Source organism: Centropristis striata, chromosome 6 (assembly GCF_030273125.1).
Source record: "Centropristis striata isolate RG_2023a ecotype Rhode Island chromosome 6, C.striata_1.0, whole genome shotgun sequence".
Lineage (NCBI taxonomy): Eukaryota > Metazoa > Chordata > Actinopteri > Perciformes > Serranidae > Centropristis > Centropristis striata.
This window is the reverse complement of record NC_081522.1, coordinates 20,559,764-20,578,098: the sequence shown is the minus strand read 5'-3', so window position 1 is coordinate 20,578,098 and position 18,335 is coordinate 20,559,764. Positions and strand designations below refer to the sequence as shown.

General features: G+C 41.9%; 1 protein-coding gene across 1 annotated transcript in view; it reads right to left on the bottom strand.

Annotated features, from left to right (window-relative positions):
• The window catches only part of LOC131973600 (neural-cadherin-like), a 110,335-nt gene that overhangs the window by 15,635 nt on the left and 76,365 nt on the right, over window positions 1-18,335 (bottom strand). The window contains exons 16-27 of the mRNA XM_059335639.1: window positions 17,772-17,915; window positions 16,055-16,338; window positions 13,949-15,557; window positions 13,075-13,168; window positions 12,061-12,245; window positions 10,878-11,107; window positions 10,105-10,382; window positions 7,858-8,072; window positions 5,760-5,887; window positions 5,481-5,608; window positions 2,875-2,998; window positions 234-417 (exon numbers count right to left, since the gene is read on the bottom strand). Coding sequence (XP_059191622.1) covers window positions 234-417; window positions 2,875-2,998; window positions 5,481-5,608; window positions 5,760-5,887; window positions 7,858-8,072; window positions 10,105-10,382; window positions 10,878-11,107; window positions 12,061-12,245; window positions 13,075-13,168; window positions 13,949-15,557; window positions 16,055-16,338; window positions 17,772-17,915 — 3,603 coding nt within the window. The remainder of the gene's footprint in view (window positions 1-233; window positions 418-2,874; window positions 2,999-5,480; window positions 5,609-5,759; window positions 5,888-7,857; window positions 8,073-10,104; window positions 10,383-10,877; window positions 11,108-12,060; window positions 12,246-13,074; window positions 13,169-13,948; window positions 15,558-16,054; window positions 16,339-17,771; window positions 17,916-18,335) is intronic.

The window sequence follows — 18,335 nt, the reverse complement described above, 5'->3', positions numbered from 1 at the left end:
CTTGTTCAATTAATTCTGCTGTCATGTGGGAAATACACGAGGATATCACAGTGAGGACGTGCTGTTCTGCCAAGGCCCATTATGCAAGGCGAGGTTATCTCCCCACTGCAGCAAAGTGACGTTTTAAAAACGCAAAATTCCCCATTTGGATTGTACACTTTGTGAGGCTTAAAATTCCAAACTCCACAGAGATCTCCCTGTTCTTTCACTGAAAAGCAAATTTATATGCTTACCTTGATCACACTGGGGCCCCGTAAACCCTGGTTCACACAGGCAACTGAAGGAGCCCCACTCGCCGTGACAGTGACCCCTCTTGCCGCAGGAGGGCAGCTGCTCCATGTTGGTGCAGTGGTCATCAATAAGAGAGCAGCCTGGCACAGTGTTGGAGGATTCAGCTGGGGAACCAAGGTCATAAAGCTGAATGGAAGAAGAAAAGAAGAAAAAATATGAAGAGATGAAAAACCAAGTGACAGGAGGAAAATGAAATAGTGGCTGCCTCTGTTTGTGCAATAGTGGTAGGTGGGTGGAAAAAAATGTAATTGCAAATTGAAGAGAAGTGATTTTTTATTAAAATGTAAGATACTATCAAATGATATCTGATATCTGATTGTTTATTAATACATTATATCTTTATGTATGCAATTGATTAGATGCAAAGAAAAAGATATCACTGTAACACCTTAGTTCTTAGTTTGATGCCGTTTCATACTTCTACTTCACCACATTTCAAAGGGAATATTGTACAATTTAGTTCACCACATTTATTACCAGCTATAAATTACTGCTAACTTTGCAGTTAAGATTCTACATTCAAACCTAGGATCATCATATACAATATGTATGGTAGAGTGCTATATGAAGTTAAATGTAAAACTATATTAAAATTCTGTTTTTACATTTACGTATAACGCATAACTTCTAATTATCCAATAATACAATACATGATAACATAAAACTGATAGATGACATTTTGCTGATAAATGAGTACTTTTGCTTATGAGACTCTGCAGCCAGAAGTGGCTATTTTTAAACACAAGATTGGAGCTGGGGAGGTTACAAAGTTTACCTGCACGGTGGGACCAGGTACCGTTACCAAAGTTAACACTATGTTACCAACTAATCCTTGCAATAGCTAGCTTGCATAGTTAGCAAGGTGCATTCATAATTCAGGTTAACTGTAATATTAAGTGAAATGCTAATTTTGGCTAGCGAAAAAACAATATGTACATATCGAAAAAGAAAAGCCAACTCCTTTAGTAAAACCACATGCTGCTTTTTGGCTACTGAAATGTTGCAATTAACTTTCATGGACTGAAAACAGACCAAGAAAGGGTTAAAAATAAACAAACAACTCCCAACAATGAGTTCACTGCTACTTTAACTAATACATACACATTGCTATAATGTGATTGAGAGGTCGTTATGGTAGTGACTTGTCAATCACAAGGTAGCCCCCACAGGTGGCAATCTCCGTGTCTGAGCATGGAGGCAAACCAGGAAGTGCATTAAGCTGCATTCTACCAGAAATTCCAGCAGGGGGCGCTACGTGTGGCTGCAAAAAAAATTCTGTCCATTAATTTAAATGCAGAATGAGAAAAATTCTTACTTGATTTATTACCTCAGAAATTTTTTTAGGACAACACTATGGTCTCAATCGCTAGTAAAAAATCTTCTTCAAGACAATTTGAAGTAATAGTGTAAATGATGGCCCCATTTAGAAGAAAATAGAAGATGATTTTGGGCGTGGCTACCTTTGATTGACAGGTGGCTAACAAGGCGAGCCGTCATCAGGAGAGAAACAGAACAATGCGTATCCACGGCAACGTGTCAATAAAGTTATATATAACGTTATATAGATATAAAAAAAGGACGTTTACCGGTTTGGTCTAATAAATTTGACCCTTTCACACTGTTTTTTCACTTAATGACAGTTTATTGTTCAGTAAAAATGTCTTGTTCAGCGTTTGGTGGGACTAACAGACACTCCAAGGAGTCGCTGTTCAGTTTTCTAAGGTAAGTAACGTACATTTTGTTTTTGTTTTTTGCCAAAATGAACATCGCAGTTATTGTTCCAGCTAATGCTAACATGAATTAGCAGCGGCTTCTCTCAGTCAGGTTGAGGTGTAGAGAGGCTGTAGTCAGTGATCAGATCCCTCTCCTCCTCCACAGTCCAAATATGGTCTGCTTCCCGTATCAGAAACAAGATGGGGACACAAGATGTCGACGAGTATAACGCTGAACTCGATGCTTCCAACGGGCAGTCCACAAACCAACGGGTGTTGTCACGGTGACTACGTCCATTATTTATACAGTCTATGGTAGCCACGCCCTAAAGCATACTTTATCGCCAAGGAGTAAAGTTTGCCCAAATTACATGAAATTTGGTGGAAGGGTTTAGCACTGGACAAGACAAAAACCTATTCAACTGTGGATTTAAACAACGGGGCAGATATGCAAATTATTTATCACTTTCAGTTGGCCTAGGTGGATGTCTGTACTCTCTAGTACTCTAAATCAGACCATCATTTACAATACGAACATCCTGTTGCATTGAAGAAGACTAGTACTTGCGATTGAGACCATAAACTCATTACGAACATGTTAACTGAGGAAATAAATCAAATGAGAAGTAGGTCATTTTCTCACAGACTTCTATACAAGCTGATATTTTTTTTTTTGCAGCCAGTGGAGCCGCCCACTTCTGGCCTTTAAAACGAATGCAGGTTTGAGGCAATTCCTCATTGGGTTCACTTTTCAGACCCAGACACTGATGCTTGTCTACAACAGACACCATAAAAAGGCCTTAGGGCAATGTGTATTTACTAAACTGTATTGAGTCAAGTTCACTAAACTTATGCCTGGTTCACACAGTACCTTGCTATCCACAAGCAGGTTTCTTATACATCCAGTATAGTGTTTGTGCTGCAGCTGTGGGTATTCATAGGACATGTTTTCCTTGACACCTCCAAGCTGCAATACATGACTTCCATTGAGATACCTGGGAAAGAAAAGCAACTTTCAATATGCATGTAAACAGAGAAGAAGAAAAGAATCGTGCACCATGTAAGTTCTCAAGGTTAAAATTCAAAACACAACTCACAATATAAAGAAATACTGCAACAGCAGAAGAAAAGGAACACACACACCATATAAGCTGTCAAGGTTAAAATGCATGGTTTCATTCTTTTCCTGCTTGAGCTGTCATCACTGTTACTGTTCTCTGACAACAATATGACATCTCATTCTTGTTCTTTTTCACTTATTGTGAAAATAAATGCATGATGGATAAATTACATTTGCCTGAAACGATCAAAACACAAACTGCACAGCACAGCGTTTCTTTTTAAAACTTGATGCACACATGAGGGTAAACAAATAGCATTTTTAATGCTAATTTCAGCTTCTTAACAAGCATATTCCCTTTTTAGTATTTGTACTACCTAATAAATTAAAACTCAAATACGGAGAATAGAATAATTGGTTCTTTTTTAATGTATGTTAAAGTTATTCAAATGAATAGCAGTGGTAAAGCCTTGATGTACATTGTTAAAATTTATAAACACATAGCTTAATTACACAACAGAACAACGAGCACAGCGGCAGGCCGAATAAACGATGGGGAAAAATAAACTCAGCTGTGACAATGTACAGAAACATAGTCAGAAAGATTAATTGGCATTTTAAGAATTATGCCTGAAGATTTCATCAACAGTTTGTTTCCTCCAGAGAGGACAGAAATTGAACACAGTGAGCCTGAAACAGTCTGAATCAAAATGATTTGATTTCAATAAATTATTCCAAACAGCTTGGAGACAAAAAGCTCTTTAGATACATTTACTAAACATGAACTTTAAGACTAAGCATGTTTGTAGAAAATACCAATGTTATGTTGATGGAACTTTGTAAAGCATAAACTTTTGGGGAATACTGCATACTGGACATGCTTCTAGTTAGGGTTCTAGTGAGTTTAACTTACATTAAATAATTAATCATATAACTTGTAACTTTTTTACATTTTCAAATTGAGTTTTTCAATTTTCAAACCTCGAGAAATCTGTAATCTTAATAAAGGTACCGCTTTGTTTCATTTGATCCCCTGTTAATTACATTTTATCCAATTATTAGATCTTGGTCATTTTTAACTCCATATTTTAACCAGATGAAGGATTTAAGTCATCAAACGTTTGAATGTGAGCAAAGGCTAATGCCTCACCTGGCAACCCCTCCGGGACGTCCTAAGTCTGCCAAACAGCATCAGAGAAACAAAGATTTTTTATGTGAAACTGCTTTGTTCAGTGTTTATACCCACTTTAATCACCTTGTCATTTTGTTTTGGAGAGGAGGAGACCTTAAGGGATAATTCAGCTCCCTGAAAAAACCCTAAAAACCTCCTCAACGATGAATACTGAAGGAATCCTCACCGGGAGAAGCTGACTGCAACAACTTCCATGTCATCAAACTCTGTTTTTTGTAATTTTTGATATTGCGCATTTAAGTAATTTATCATTTGACATTTTTTTGGCTTTTATTTTGAACTGGATATCTGAAAGTCATCTCAAAACGCCATTCTGAGACCTAGGAATTTGTTCCTAGGCCAACACTCTTATTTTACTTCCAAATCTTGTGAAATAAACTATCGATCAGTTAATAAAACATAAAAAATCAATATATTAATAAATAATGAAATCAATCATTCAAATGTTGGACATTATTCAAATGTTTTTTATCAGAGTCCTACCTCTGCTGTTTACTGCTGCTACTGCTTGATCTAATCTTTCAATCATAAATAAATAACACTCAGCGATGACTGCGTGGGTGCTGTTCTCTAAATTTATGACATTTTAACATCGGTATTACAAATGTTACTGAGTAAGTTCTGCATGCCCGCACATGATAAACAGAATTAAAAATCTATATTTTTAAAATGCCACAGGTCTACTGGAGTAGAAAAGACTTATTATTTATGAACATTATATGCAACATACCTAGTTACCATATCTTTATGTAAAAATCAACCTTATTCTTCATTTTTCACTTTTACCACCTTGCAAACTGCCGCCTCGGTGACTGCTAACGCTGCAATCGATAGAGGACTGTTTACCCCTGTGGGGACACGGGGCACTAAGAGCCTGTCCCTGTGGGCCAAGCATCCTTTTAGATTTAAAAACAGTGAAGAGAACAAAACCTGAGAAGATTAATAGTTTGCAACCACAAGAAAACCCCAGAAGGACCTCTGGGGAATTTCTAAACCCTAATTATTGGCTACTTCCACCATAAACACAGGAGTTTTTCAAAACAAGCAAGAAGCCACATTTATTTATTTACCTATATGTTCATGTCTCTGTAATAAAATCTAATAAATACAATGCATTATTTATCCCATGATTTAGTACTGGCTCCCTTTAGGCTTCACAAGAGCGGCTGGGTTTTTATATTGTTCTGTGCCGGTCAGACTTGTTCCATTAAATCATTGATCTTACTTGTCCCTGTTGGGTGTGACCCCGCGGATTTCACAGGATGAGCGGTCCTCTGTCATTGCCCATGAGTCCACGCCTTCTGTCTCCATGATAATCGCACTGGAACATCGATCCAGAGTGAAGCGCACTTCCTTTAAATTGGGGGAGAGCAGAGAGAGGTCATCGCTGCCGTATATGTGGATGTGTGAGTATACTGTAGCCAGGCGCTCTCTACAAATTACAGCATATATATTAATCTGGCATCTCCTTTATGGACAGGGAGAAGGAGAATGCTTCCCTTACTTTGCTGTTGCTCCTCACATCAAGGCGATGCCAGCGTCTGTCAGTCACACCAACGTTATTCGTTAACTGGAGGACCAGAGTCCCAGAGCCGTGGTTGATTTTCAGACTGGGTGTCCCAGCAATCAGCTCTGAGGAGAGAGAAAGGTTATAATTAACATAAGCTACTCTGAAGTAAATCACAATCATTATCATACCCGGATGAAACGTTTACAACTCAAAAAAGGCTCTTGGAGATTTGTAGTGCATAAGAACAGCTTAACTTGCTTGCACTGACAAAATGTACTGGCAAGGTCAAGAAAAAACTATGATGAGGAGTACAGAGAAAAGATGCAAATGACTAGTTCATACAGGCACTGGGGAAAAAACCCAAGGAATTTATGAAAGCCTCACCTCAGAACAAACATACTGTATGAACTAAAAAAAGACAATGACAATGCCATAGAACACAGCTGGATTATAGCAAGGGGCCTGAAATCAACTGCTCACCAGAAAGAAAGGGGATGGAAAATAGTTAGGCATGTTGTGAAATAGGAAATAAAAATAAATTAAAGGGCCGGTTTTATCCAAATTACTGTTCACAGCGAGCTCTTTGAATTATTCAGTAATGATGACACTGTTTGGGGAATGAGATGTTTTTGCAGATTTTTTTTCAAATCTCATTTTTAAATGATGTGAGACCCACAAATGAAATTAAATCACCTTCATTATATTAAGGTGGAGGCAGAAAATCTGAGAAAACAAAATTATCTGCACGGCAGAAAATTAGTTTTTTTGGTATAATTTGGGCGTATGAACCCTTAAAGTTAGCATTGGTGGGGGAAAAATAATTATAAGGATGGAAATGGTAATGTGAGACTGCATATGTATGAATGAGTGTGTGTTTGTGTGTGTGCGGGAGAGACTGTGCCCCTTGACAGCTGCAGTGCTGCACAAAATATATGATTATGACTGGCTACAATCATGTTTTAAAAATATTCATTCATAACCTCATCGACATGAGGTTTACATTACTGTAAAAGTGTTTAGAATTGAAATCTTTGATGTCAAAATCATCATCAGTGATTACATTATATTATATTATATTATATTATATTAATACAGTCTATTATGGAAGAAAATTACCGCCAATGTGATCCTTTAAGTCATAATAATGAGAAGAATTCTTAAAATAATGATTTGGTATCACAAAATAATGAGGAACTTTCTCAAAATAATGACAGTATCTCACTAAGTAATTTTGCAATTCATTCATTTATTCATTCATTATCCTTAACGGGTACACCCTGGACAGGTCGGCACACTATTGCAAGGCCATTTTGCAATATTAGGTCATTATTTTAAGAAAATTTTTCATTATAATGATTTAACAGATAACAGATTCAATTTTTTTTAAGGCTGAGTTTTCATTTTACCTTTGACTTTAAAGGGACTTCATACTTGCTACTATGGATAACTTCTACCAATTAGTTTATTTGAAAAGACATCACTGCCCAGAGTTTCAATAAGCACCATGAATCATTGCAGTTATTCAGGTCGGGCTGCGCTGAAATATCCACGTTATGCAATCTCTATTTATACCACACTATTTATAATTATATTGTAAGTATGACGCCTTCTACCTAGCCACCACTACATCCAATGACCTATTCAGATTGATAACACTTTCACTACCGTCCTTCACCTGGAGGATTCAGGTTCAAGCCTTTGTGTCAGCAAGAATAAACCCTGCTGACGTGTCCTTGACTGAAACGCTGAATGCCTACCAGCCAGAGTGTGTTCAGACGTTGAAGCACTGCTGTGACACTGAAGCAGGGGGTAAGCAAAAACGCAATTCCTTGTGGCAAACGACAAAGTATTACACACACATTAAACTGTAAAAGTGGGTTGCCTGTGTAGCAGCACATTAAGTACTTACTGTATAACTCGGTAGAGTGAGCGCTTATATCCCTCAGCAGTACACTAACGAACAAAATTTGCCTCATATATCTGATTAGCTACCACCCAGTAATTAAACACACAAAATTAAGTTCCAAGTTCTAGTGCAATAATAGCCCACAGGTCCCTTGGCACACATCTAATTATACAACTCATTCTTTACCTATGGCCATGTAGTCCTCAGCATCCCCAGGCAGCAGAGTGGCCAACGGGCCGGCGTACAATAGCAATCCATCGTCTTCCTCTGTCATGAACTCTAGTGAAAGATGGCTATCAAAGCACGGCCTTATGGGGGGAAACCAGGCATAGCCGTTGCCAAGGAAACTAAGCCTCGTCTGCTGACAGTCTGGCCCCTCAAACTGTGGGGGGCAATGGCACCTGTAGCACGGGGAAGAGGGGAAAAAAAAAGTGAGGCGAAAAACATGGAAAGAAACAATCAGCGTTCGTTCTTGTTTTGTGCTCTGTGAAATCTCCCCACTGTCCAATCTGTGGATCTGAGTGTGGTGGCTTTTCTCCGGTGGACGTGACAGTCTTGTTGATTCCCGCAGGAAGGTGCTTTGACTTTGTTCCAACAAGCCTGCTGTCCACAGACACCTAAAAAAGCACTCTTATCAATCAACAGTTTGCATTAGCAGTGAAGCCCTGAATATTTAATTCTACATTAAATCAATTAGCTATGAACACAACATTACTCCGGTGTATTCTTTATCTATCACAGCTGCCCGAGTCGAACCCTCTGGAGACTGTTCCTGCTCGGCACATCACATCTCCTTTGTTAGCAGATAATTAATTCTATTTCTCTCACTTTTCAATGCGCCGTACCACTGCTGATTTCCTGGACTTTTTCTCACTTATCCCCATTTTTAAAGTATTACACGCTTTGGTAGATATCTATGCAATTGCCTCTTCTTGTACTCATCTACTTTGATTAGAGCTCGATGTTAAGGATCACTGCACTTTGCAGAAACTAAGAATGAAATGGTTCGAATGCTTATCCTAAGGTGTTTGTGTATGAGACCGAAATGGAAAAATATTAATAGTCATAGAAAAACACCATAAAGAAAGAGATGCATGCAGTGATTAAAAACAGCCCATTCCATCACTGCGATGGAGATGATGGAAGGGACCAGTTGATCTCATCCTATTCCCTCCAATGTAGGCATGTGAGACAAGCTGGCTCTGCTGATAATGTCAAAGCCATCTATTTTCATGCAGTGTCTGAGGAAGGCTCTGTGTACTGAGGCCGTTAGGGGCTGTTTCTCCCCATCGCTGTTTATTCTGCAGAGGGGCAACACATGTCAGGAATACTGATCCATACGCAGCGAAAGGGACGGCTTAGGCGGAGTGCAGCCTTATGCATACATATCCATGCACAGCCCCTCACTCTTTCACTGCTCTTTCATGTGACTCATGAGAGCAATGCCAATCCAAATCAAGAAGCGCAGGGCATGTTTTTCTCACTTCTGACTGACAATATCTGATCAGCTGCCGTCCGAGGTTGCCTGTTAAGCTCCTTGGACAGAGGATAGAACTAAAAATTGGGTTCTTTATGGTTGCATTGCATTCACATGAGGGAACATATAGCACATATGGGGAGATAGTCTTCTTAGAGAACAAGGGCTTCTCCCAGCAGTGTGCAGATCAACAGCAGCAGAGATCATTTAAAAAACAGTAGAAGAAAAAAAAGAGTTGTACACTGCTGCATGCACTTGCATGTTCATGTAAATGGCATTAAATGAGCTTTTGAGAAGTTGTGAGCATAGAGGGGGGCCAGAGTTGTACTAATCCCCTTGCCCTATATTTATTTAATCTGGGCATTAGTGTGTGCATGAAATGAACTGCGTGGTGATTCTCCTCCCACAGAGACCTACACACTTGAAGTTGAAGGCCTTTATATTGACTGTACACATTTATAAATATTTAGGTTTAATTTTCAAAGTGCTGGCTAATGACCTTGATACAAAGGCTATGCTGATTATTTAGTGCTAAGTTCTGCAAAAGACAGCACAACAGAATTTTAAAACTTCAGCATCAGGCTATAAATCTACAGACCTAATTTAATAATCTTGGCAAGATGCACTCTCAGAGTTCAGAATGATATGCACATACATGCACATTGCCTCCATTGCAAATAGCCCAAAGCCTTTTGAAAAATCCTGCTGCTCTATATTCAGCTGACAACACAGCAGAGCAGCTCAAGCAAGTTAGGTCAAGTTGCAGGTGAAGGAGATTTTTCTCACAAGGGGTGCTATTAGTAATTCTGGGCTCGTTTTCCAAGATGTCACTCTTACAGTAAGTCTGAAAGGAGTGAGAGACTGCAGCACATCAGGAAACTCCTATTCCTGTTCCCTATCTTTAAAGAGTTTCTTCCCACTCCAGTCCTCCCTAAACTACAGAAAATGCCTCTCACCTATATCCGCTCTGGCTGTCGACGCAGGTCCCCCCATTAAGGCAGGGTTTAGTGGGGTAGGCGGAGCAGGGCTGGTGGGTCATCACCCTGGCAGCACAGCCACACACAGCCAAGGATGTCACCTTCACTGAGACCAGGGATAAAGCACCTGAGTCGACCAGGGTGGGCGAGTCACTGATGCTTAACTGTGTGGAGCAGCCGCCGGATGTCTTGCAGTCGGTGCGCACACACTCATCCACCTGCACCTGGCTCACAGTTGCACGCAGCAGCGACTGCAGCTGTAGGAAGCCAGAGAAGGGAGGAGATGCAGGAGACAAAAATGGGAATTACAATAATCATCGGTGAAGATACAAACATTTGTATCTCCAATGTGGGCGGTGCGGGGTGCGCGGTGATGTGTACATCGGAAGGGATAAAAGACTTCATAAGCAATGCAAAAGAGGAAGGCTGGGTGCAATCTATATCAACGCTTTTGATATTCTATAACTGGTTTGCTTTTAAAGGAGCAAGAGGAATGACAGAGGAATTAAAACAGTGCACAGTCAAAACACGGAATAAAGAAAGCGATTAAAAAAAGAAAAGGGGACACTGAGAAGATATGAATGGGCGAGACAAAAAGACATGACAGGGCCAGGCAATAAACAGACAGAAAGTTGGTGTGAAAATAAAAGGGCAGATAAAAAGCCCCGTTATCTCTTCCCCTCAAGCTCCCAAGTGTATCACTTGATATATGAGCATTGATCTCTATCTATCAGACACAATGGTATATATACCTTCTTTTTATGTGCAGCAAGGACAGTGTGCAGTTTCTCTGGGCGCACGTAGCCATTATCAGCTGGCACATAGAAATGGATGTCCACAGTTTTCTCCTCCCTGTCTGCTATGCTGAAAATGTTGATGCTCCCCGGTCTGACAGACAGGGTTTCAGACAGGAAGTCCCAGAACGTCTCCAGCCGACTCTTCCCCTCGACGTGAGAGTCGATAAAATCTCTCGCTGTTATGCCTTCAGGAGACAAAGAGAGAGAACTACTGGCTCGTCAATGACAACTACAGAGTTGATCAAAGTCTACTGATTTCCAGATTCCATTAGCACAAGAGGTAGCCTAACATCTCCCTCTATTGATCCGCTTCCTCACTGAATCATCCATAAGGTGAATGAGTCGTGATGCAGTCAAGTAAAAATCGTTTATTTCTTAATCGTTTATTTCCACACTGAAATAAAGTGAGGGTCTTGAAGAGCTGCCTTGTACAAAATATTTTAATGGCTGGAAAATCAATCACATTTGTGGTGCCACCTTCCAATAATATCTGGAGGATGTGGGCAGTCATCTTTAATCTCAAAAAATGATAATGACTTGGAGTCAGAGGCATCTATAATAGCCTTCGACTCTGTTCGCCGAATGGCTTTTTAAATGTCAAGGACTTTACCTGACACTTCCAAATTGACCTTTATAACTCCGATTTGCTCTGAGAGACTGACAGAAAAATGAACACTCTAACATAAACTTCAGAGTGTTAAAGAATAAAACGAAGAAGGGAAACTATTACCACCAAGCAGTGTGAAAGGTTGCTTTGCAATGCTTAGAAATGTTAAATAATGCAAGTGTAAAAATTTCTCCTGACAGCCTATTATTTCAGCGTTAACTGGATTGACAACCTGATAATCAGTCAATGAAAAGTACCAATTTATTCATGCCTGTGGCAGATGCTGTCTCTTTTCAACATCAGCTTCAAAAAGGCACAGAACAACAGCAGCGACAAAGAGCGAGCTTTCTATTTTGTGGAGGATGACTGAGACGGGGAATCCAATTGAAAAACTATTATATTCAATATTGTCTTGACTGGTTTTGGGGGTCGTGTAGAGACACAGTCACAAACATCTACCTGCAGAGCTGCAGGAAGGCATTTATTTAAAATTAACAGTATTCGTAGCAACAGGCGAGTCAATCACGTTACCTGTTAAACGCAGCGAGGCAGACGATTGGATGGCCTTTTCTTCCAGCTCCCTGACATGAACTCTGACCCCGGAGTACACATCGGGCCACACCCCATCAGACACCCCGACCCTCAACCAGTAGCTGCCTGCTGGAGTGTTCTGTCGCAAGGTCAGCGCTCCTGAACTCTGGTTCAGACTGAAGTATCTGAGAAAAAATAGAGGAGCTGTTAAGTAGGAGAAGACAGCTTCAGAGGAAGATGAAGGAAAGAGAGAGAGAGAGAAAGAAGTGGCTTCCTTTGTTTCTGAGCTCTTGTTCAGAGGGGAAAAAAGCCTGACAGATGGCAGACAGACAAGCTGAGAATTGGTCAGCCGTACCTGAGTTTACTCCAGAAGTAAGGTAATGTGAATTCATTTTGGGAAAAAGAAAATAAAACACAAAGAAACAGGAAAAAGAAAAACACCCAGAAGAAGAAGAAAAAGACATTCCTTGGCTCCAAAAGAGCTTTATAGTTGTCATGGTAACTGTCAGAATTTGTTATATGAATAAAACAAATATGCAATTGGTATTTCTAATCTGATCTTGAGGGTGTGAATACTGAATAGCTGCACAAGGTCCCTGATGGAGTCAGACGGTGCCCGTATGGGCTGTTTCATTTCGTGAACATCATACAGGTGGACCCAGATTGCTTAGTTTGTTTGAATCTGATTGCATTTTCCAGACTGGCAATCACTGTTGACGGCTATTATTAAAGTCCCTTTGGAAAGTGTAGCTCATATTAGAGGCCAGGGAATTGGATCTAAGATTAGGAGAAGTACCTTTTAGGCATGTTTCAGGCTGAGCGATATCACGGAAAGAGGCCTTGTTAGAAAAATACAGCCTCAACACTGAGTCCACATCCTCTTTATTTTACAAATTCTACACTGTTGGCACTTCTTCTTGTACTGTATTGCTTTTGTGCCTGTACTTGTGCTGCACATTCAAAGATCAGCATGTTTTCAGAAAAAATTATATGCATTTAACAGAGAGCTCTTACTTGGCTGCACTTGTCTCCAGAGTGTAGGTCTTGTTGTCCCAGTCATCAGGATCTGGGGCATACACCTTCCCCAGTGCCGCATTTGCCATCCTTCCTGTTCAAGTAAACACACACACACACACACACACACACACACACACACACACACACACACACACACACACACACACAGGCACACATTGATTTCGTCTGGACAGAATCTGCTGATGCCAACACTTATCTTTTCGTCCCTCTCTTCTCCTTATCTTGCATTCTTGTGTTCTGTTCTACTTATTATGCTCATAACTGTGGAGCCCCACTGCTGGAATGAATAGGCTCTCAGTGCTCCACTTCAGAGAGCGTGGAGCTTAAGGAAGCAGGGCTATCTCAGTATGGATTATGTTATTATCGACCTGCAGTGCCAGAGTACTGCAGCTGGGTAAACAATGGCAGCCTGGATGAGTCACGGCGTTCCTGTTTTCCACAATTACCAAAACTGCCATGTAGCTGAGTGTGCGATCAAAACACTAACAAGCCAACGCACCTAACCAACTTACCTGGAGGGTAAAAACTACAAAAAAAAGAAGAATCATGATCCTTATCAAAATGTGATGCTCAGATGAGCTTTAGGCATAGGGTTGGCAAGGGAAGGATGTGCTGAGGGCTTGAGAAAGGATTTGACAACGGTATTACCATAACAAAACACGGTTGGAATGTAAAAGGAGGAGCGCAATTATGAATTCCAGACTACACCGAGCAGGTATAGGAGTGGAAACTTTACCCTTCAGCTGTAGCCTCACTTTCCCCTCTTCACTCAAGCTCTGCCTGCAGTCAAAAGCTCTGTAGCGGAAGCAAGGGGCAAAGAGAATAAAATGAGGGGTGGCGAGCAACTCACCCTTGCGGCTTTGCACATAGACGTCTTTCTCTCCTGCCTCATGGGCGTTATCATTCTGGTCGCCGATGGTGATGGTGAGCGTGTTTGTGGCTGTCATTGGTGGATCGCCGCTGTCAATCATAATCACAGGCAAGTGGAACTCACTCTGCCTCTCCCTGTCGAATCTCCGCAGGGCGGTGAGAGTGGCAGAGCTGTTCCCGTGGTCCTGCAGGTGGAAGTCAGTGGAGTAATGTGAGGGCAGGGAGAGAAAGAAAGGAGGCCCATGCTCCGGGGAGTCTCTGTCTACGATGTGAAGCAGAGTCGAGCTCCTGTTGAGCCAAACCACTTGAGGTGCTGGACTGTTCTCCCACAGCACAGGAGCGTAGGCTGTCTCCAGCTCTGGGCCATTGTCATTCATGTCCAGCAGCGGCAAGTGAACCATGACACTGCCAGTCATTGCTGGGGTACCCCGGTCAGTCGCCATGACAACCAGCTCATAACCCGCCACTTTTTCCCTATCCAGTGGCTTGGCAACGGTGACCACTCCAGCTCGACTGACTGTAAAATGTCCATATGGGTCAGATTGAGGGAGAATGCTGTACAAAATGTCTCCATTCAGACCTGAGTCGGAGTCAGAGGCCACAACCTGGATGATGCTTGTTCCTACAGCTATGTCCTCGGGCAGAGGAGAGAGCGTGTGGGAGCCCGGGGTGAACACGGGAGCATTGTCATTCTCATCCTCCACCAGGACCTGACAGTGGATGAGGCTGGAGAAATCAGAGTCCTCCACCTTGATAGTGAGGTTAAACCTCTGCTCCCCTGGCTTCTCAAAGTCCAGCTTCTTCTTCAGTCTCAGGGTCCCCTTCTGCTCTAGTCTGTGGCTGACCATGTAGAATCGCTGCTCCAGGTCACCTGCCACCACACTGAATGCCAGCTGTCCATAGGTGCCAGCGTCAGGGTCCACAGCACTCAGCTCCAGGATAGGAGCATCTTCATCACTGTTCTCAGACACACGAGCGCCACATCGCTCCTCTCTAAACTTTGGCACATGGTCATTGATGTCTGTCACCACTATAGTGGCAGTACCTGTACCTGTCATACCACCACCATCCCGGGCCTCCACTACCAGACGGTGGCTGTCGACAAACTCCCTGTCCAGACCCTCTGCTGCTACAGAAACAGTGCCAGTGCTGGAATCAATAGTGAAAAGGTCTGCATTGTTTGCGTTGTGCACATTCTCTGTAATCCGGTACGTGAGGATTGCATTTTGACCTACAGCTGCATCGTCAAGGTCTACCGCTGTCATTTCCACAACAAACGTTCCAGGAGGGGAGTTCTCTGCCACGCTACTGTGGCAATTATCCGGCGCACACGTAAAGGCAGGTGCATTGTCATTGATGTCCCACACGTTGATAATAACATCCGTAAAGCCGGTAAGTCCCTCGCCCTCTTCGTCCGTTGCCATGACAACAAAGCGCCAGACGGCACGCTCCTCTCGGTCCATGGTGCGCTGGGCATACATCTCCCCCGTGATGTCGTTGATCATGAAGTGTGACTCTGCCCCTTGGCCATGAATGGAATACCGTATGGCGCCTTGGTCCGCATCTTTGTCTGGGTCGGTAGCTGTCACCTGCAGAGATAGAGACGATTTCTTAAGAAAACCGAGATTCATTTAGCCAGTCAGACCCAAAATTACTGCTTCTTCTTATCTCCTTTCAGCCGTCATACAGGTCTTCTTTGCTTTTGGATTTTTTAGACAGCTCATTTAAGTGTTTGCACTTTTTCCTGACTCCCTAAATTAAAGCAATGAGCTCTGATCAGGCATGTTTTACACATCTGCCCTCAGAGTGACTCTGACAGCCTTACTGCTGAATTTACCCACACAAGATCCATCACTACCATCTTTCTAACTTAGTGGAAGGATAATTCTGTAATTTTTCAAAGTACAGTGGTGTATAAACAGTAGATATACTGAATAACAGAAATAAATTGTAAGAAATACTCAGCCGCCACACACGGCTGCACTTTGAGGAGATGTCAGGATAATTACAGATCTATAGACTACAGTAACTAAATAAAAAAACTGCAGTGTCAAACCTCGTCATAATAATCGTTTCAGCCTCTCACCTGTAGTACAAACACAGGTGACCCATCAAGTTCCTCAGTGACCGAACCATAGTACTCATTCATGGAGAACACGGGCGCCTCATCGTTCTTATTAACCACAGTAACCACCACGGCCGCGTAGTCTTCCCACTTCCCATCCGAGGCGAGGACCAGCAGCTTGTACCTCTTCTGCTGCTCATAGTCCAGCGGCTGTGCGATAAAGATGGTCCCCACCTCTGGCTCAATGTCAAAAACACCACCTTTGTTGCCAGATGTTATCTGGTAGCGCAGCTTGGCATTGGCTCCTGCGGCAGAAATTACAAAATGCTTGATTGGGAATGTGGACTCACCGTGCTGATTCTGCAAATAAACTGTTCTATAATACGGTTACTGAAATCTAAAGGTGAAACACAAGTATAGCAACATTTTAATAAGGTAGTAGACTTTACAGCTGCTGAATAATTCAGCATTGTCCTTTTTCTTACTTTAAACTGAAGCACTATCATTCTAGCAATAACAGAACAGCGTAACCACAAGAGTATTACACCTCATTTCCTCCAAGACCTGAGCATTAGTAGGTTTTCATGTATCCCTTTCTTGTTTTGATTACTTAATTAAATGGAAACGTTGTACCTCGTCTCCTCAGCTTTAATCAGATACTAATTAAAAAAAGAGTGCCGAAAAAAGTAAAAGGGAGCGTGAGAGTAAAAAGCAGCATACAGTAATGCACTTTGATAGTAGGCTCTAGGGAATGATTTTGAGGCCTGAAAGAGGGTTGGGGGATGTAGTTTAGTAAAGAGGAAGTCAATATCTGAACTTATCTACTGTGTCTCCATGGAGACCATCCGGTCTACCGGTTTAACACTGGAATAGATAAGATAATCTCCTGGAATGAACAGTCTTCATTTTCAATCATCCTGTTGGGTTAAAGTAGCTACAATCCCATGTAAATACACTAATCTGCACTATTAACACAACCCTTGCTGACAAAGTGCTCCCTGCCTCCCACAGGGATCTGGCAGGCTTACAGCAGTCAAGCCCAGGGTGTTGGTTTTTAAACAAGACAGATTGAGCGTAGCCTCTCAGACGCAAGTGCAACAGTATTGCAACTTTAATGTTGGGGGTTGGTGTTATTCCACAGCTATTCATCATTAGTGCTGCAGCCCAGCCTAAGCTGCACCCCCGCTCGCCATAAATACTTGATTAACGGACCCAAACATGCTTGATAAAGGGATCTTAGGCTACCGCTGTACGGAGGATGAGCAACTGCTTTATTGGTTAAATCCCGCCCACCTACTGTGTGGGAGCGTGTCACTCTTTTTGGAACATATGTGCAACAGTGCATTACCGAGCACTCAAATGACTACAGCTAAATCTAGCACACCGCCTGATTTCATCAGCGTGATGTTAACAGAGCTAAGGCCGGATTGGGAAAGACTGCCACAGGGTCAGTTTATGCATTCTGCTACATATGCAAGTCATTCTGCAAAAAGGTGTGCACTTGGCACACAACTCACTGCTGGAAAAATAACTGATGGACTGCCAAACTACTTTATTTCAAGTGGGAGAAAAAGATTCAGAAAGTGCCATTTGGAAACTTCTGTGAAGTTTCAAAGTGTTCCACAAAAACCTTTGTATAGGTTCTAGTTGGCTCGCTGCTTTGACCTTTAATTCTCGGTAGTGGCATCGGTAAAAATCTGCTTGGGACTTCATCAGTCTGGTGCCTCATCAAGCATACCTTCATCCTCGTCATTAGCACTAACGGTGACAACAGCCAGGCCCACATCTGCATTCTCGTCGACACCGACTTCATACAGTCGCTGAGCAAAGACTGGTTTGTTGTCGTTGACGTCGCTGATGAAAACCCTCACATACGCTGTGTCTGCAAGAATGACAGAATGGCAGAAGATTAAACGGCGCAGCACACAGACACACACACACACACACACTCCGCCAATCACGGTATGTGTGTATTCTCCCTCCATCTGTTTATTGATTCTACAATTCATTGTCACTGTTTAGCGGGGAAGAGGCACTTAACTGAACGCCATGTGCCTCATTGACACGGAAATCAGAAAAAACATTACTCACAAATATGTGCTGTAAATTACATAAATTATTCATTTTGTCAAGAGTTTATTGTTTTTATAGGGCTAACTGTTTTAAACAAAGAGAAGAACAGTAATGGGCCTAAATCTCCTCAACAAGCTGCTTTTTTTTGCACAAGTAGATAAAGAACCTCCCTTCTGGGAAGGTTAAATATTTATAAGATGACAAGTGTTTGTGTCTTATCGGTGCCCTC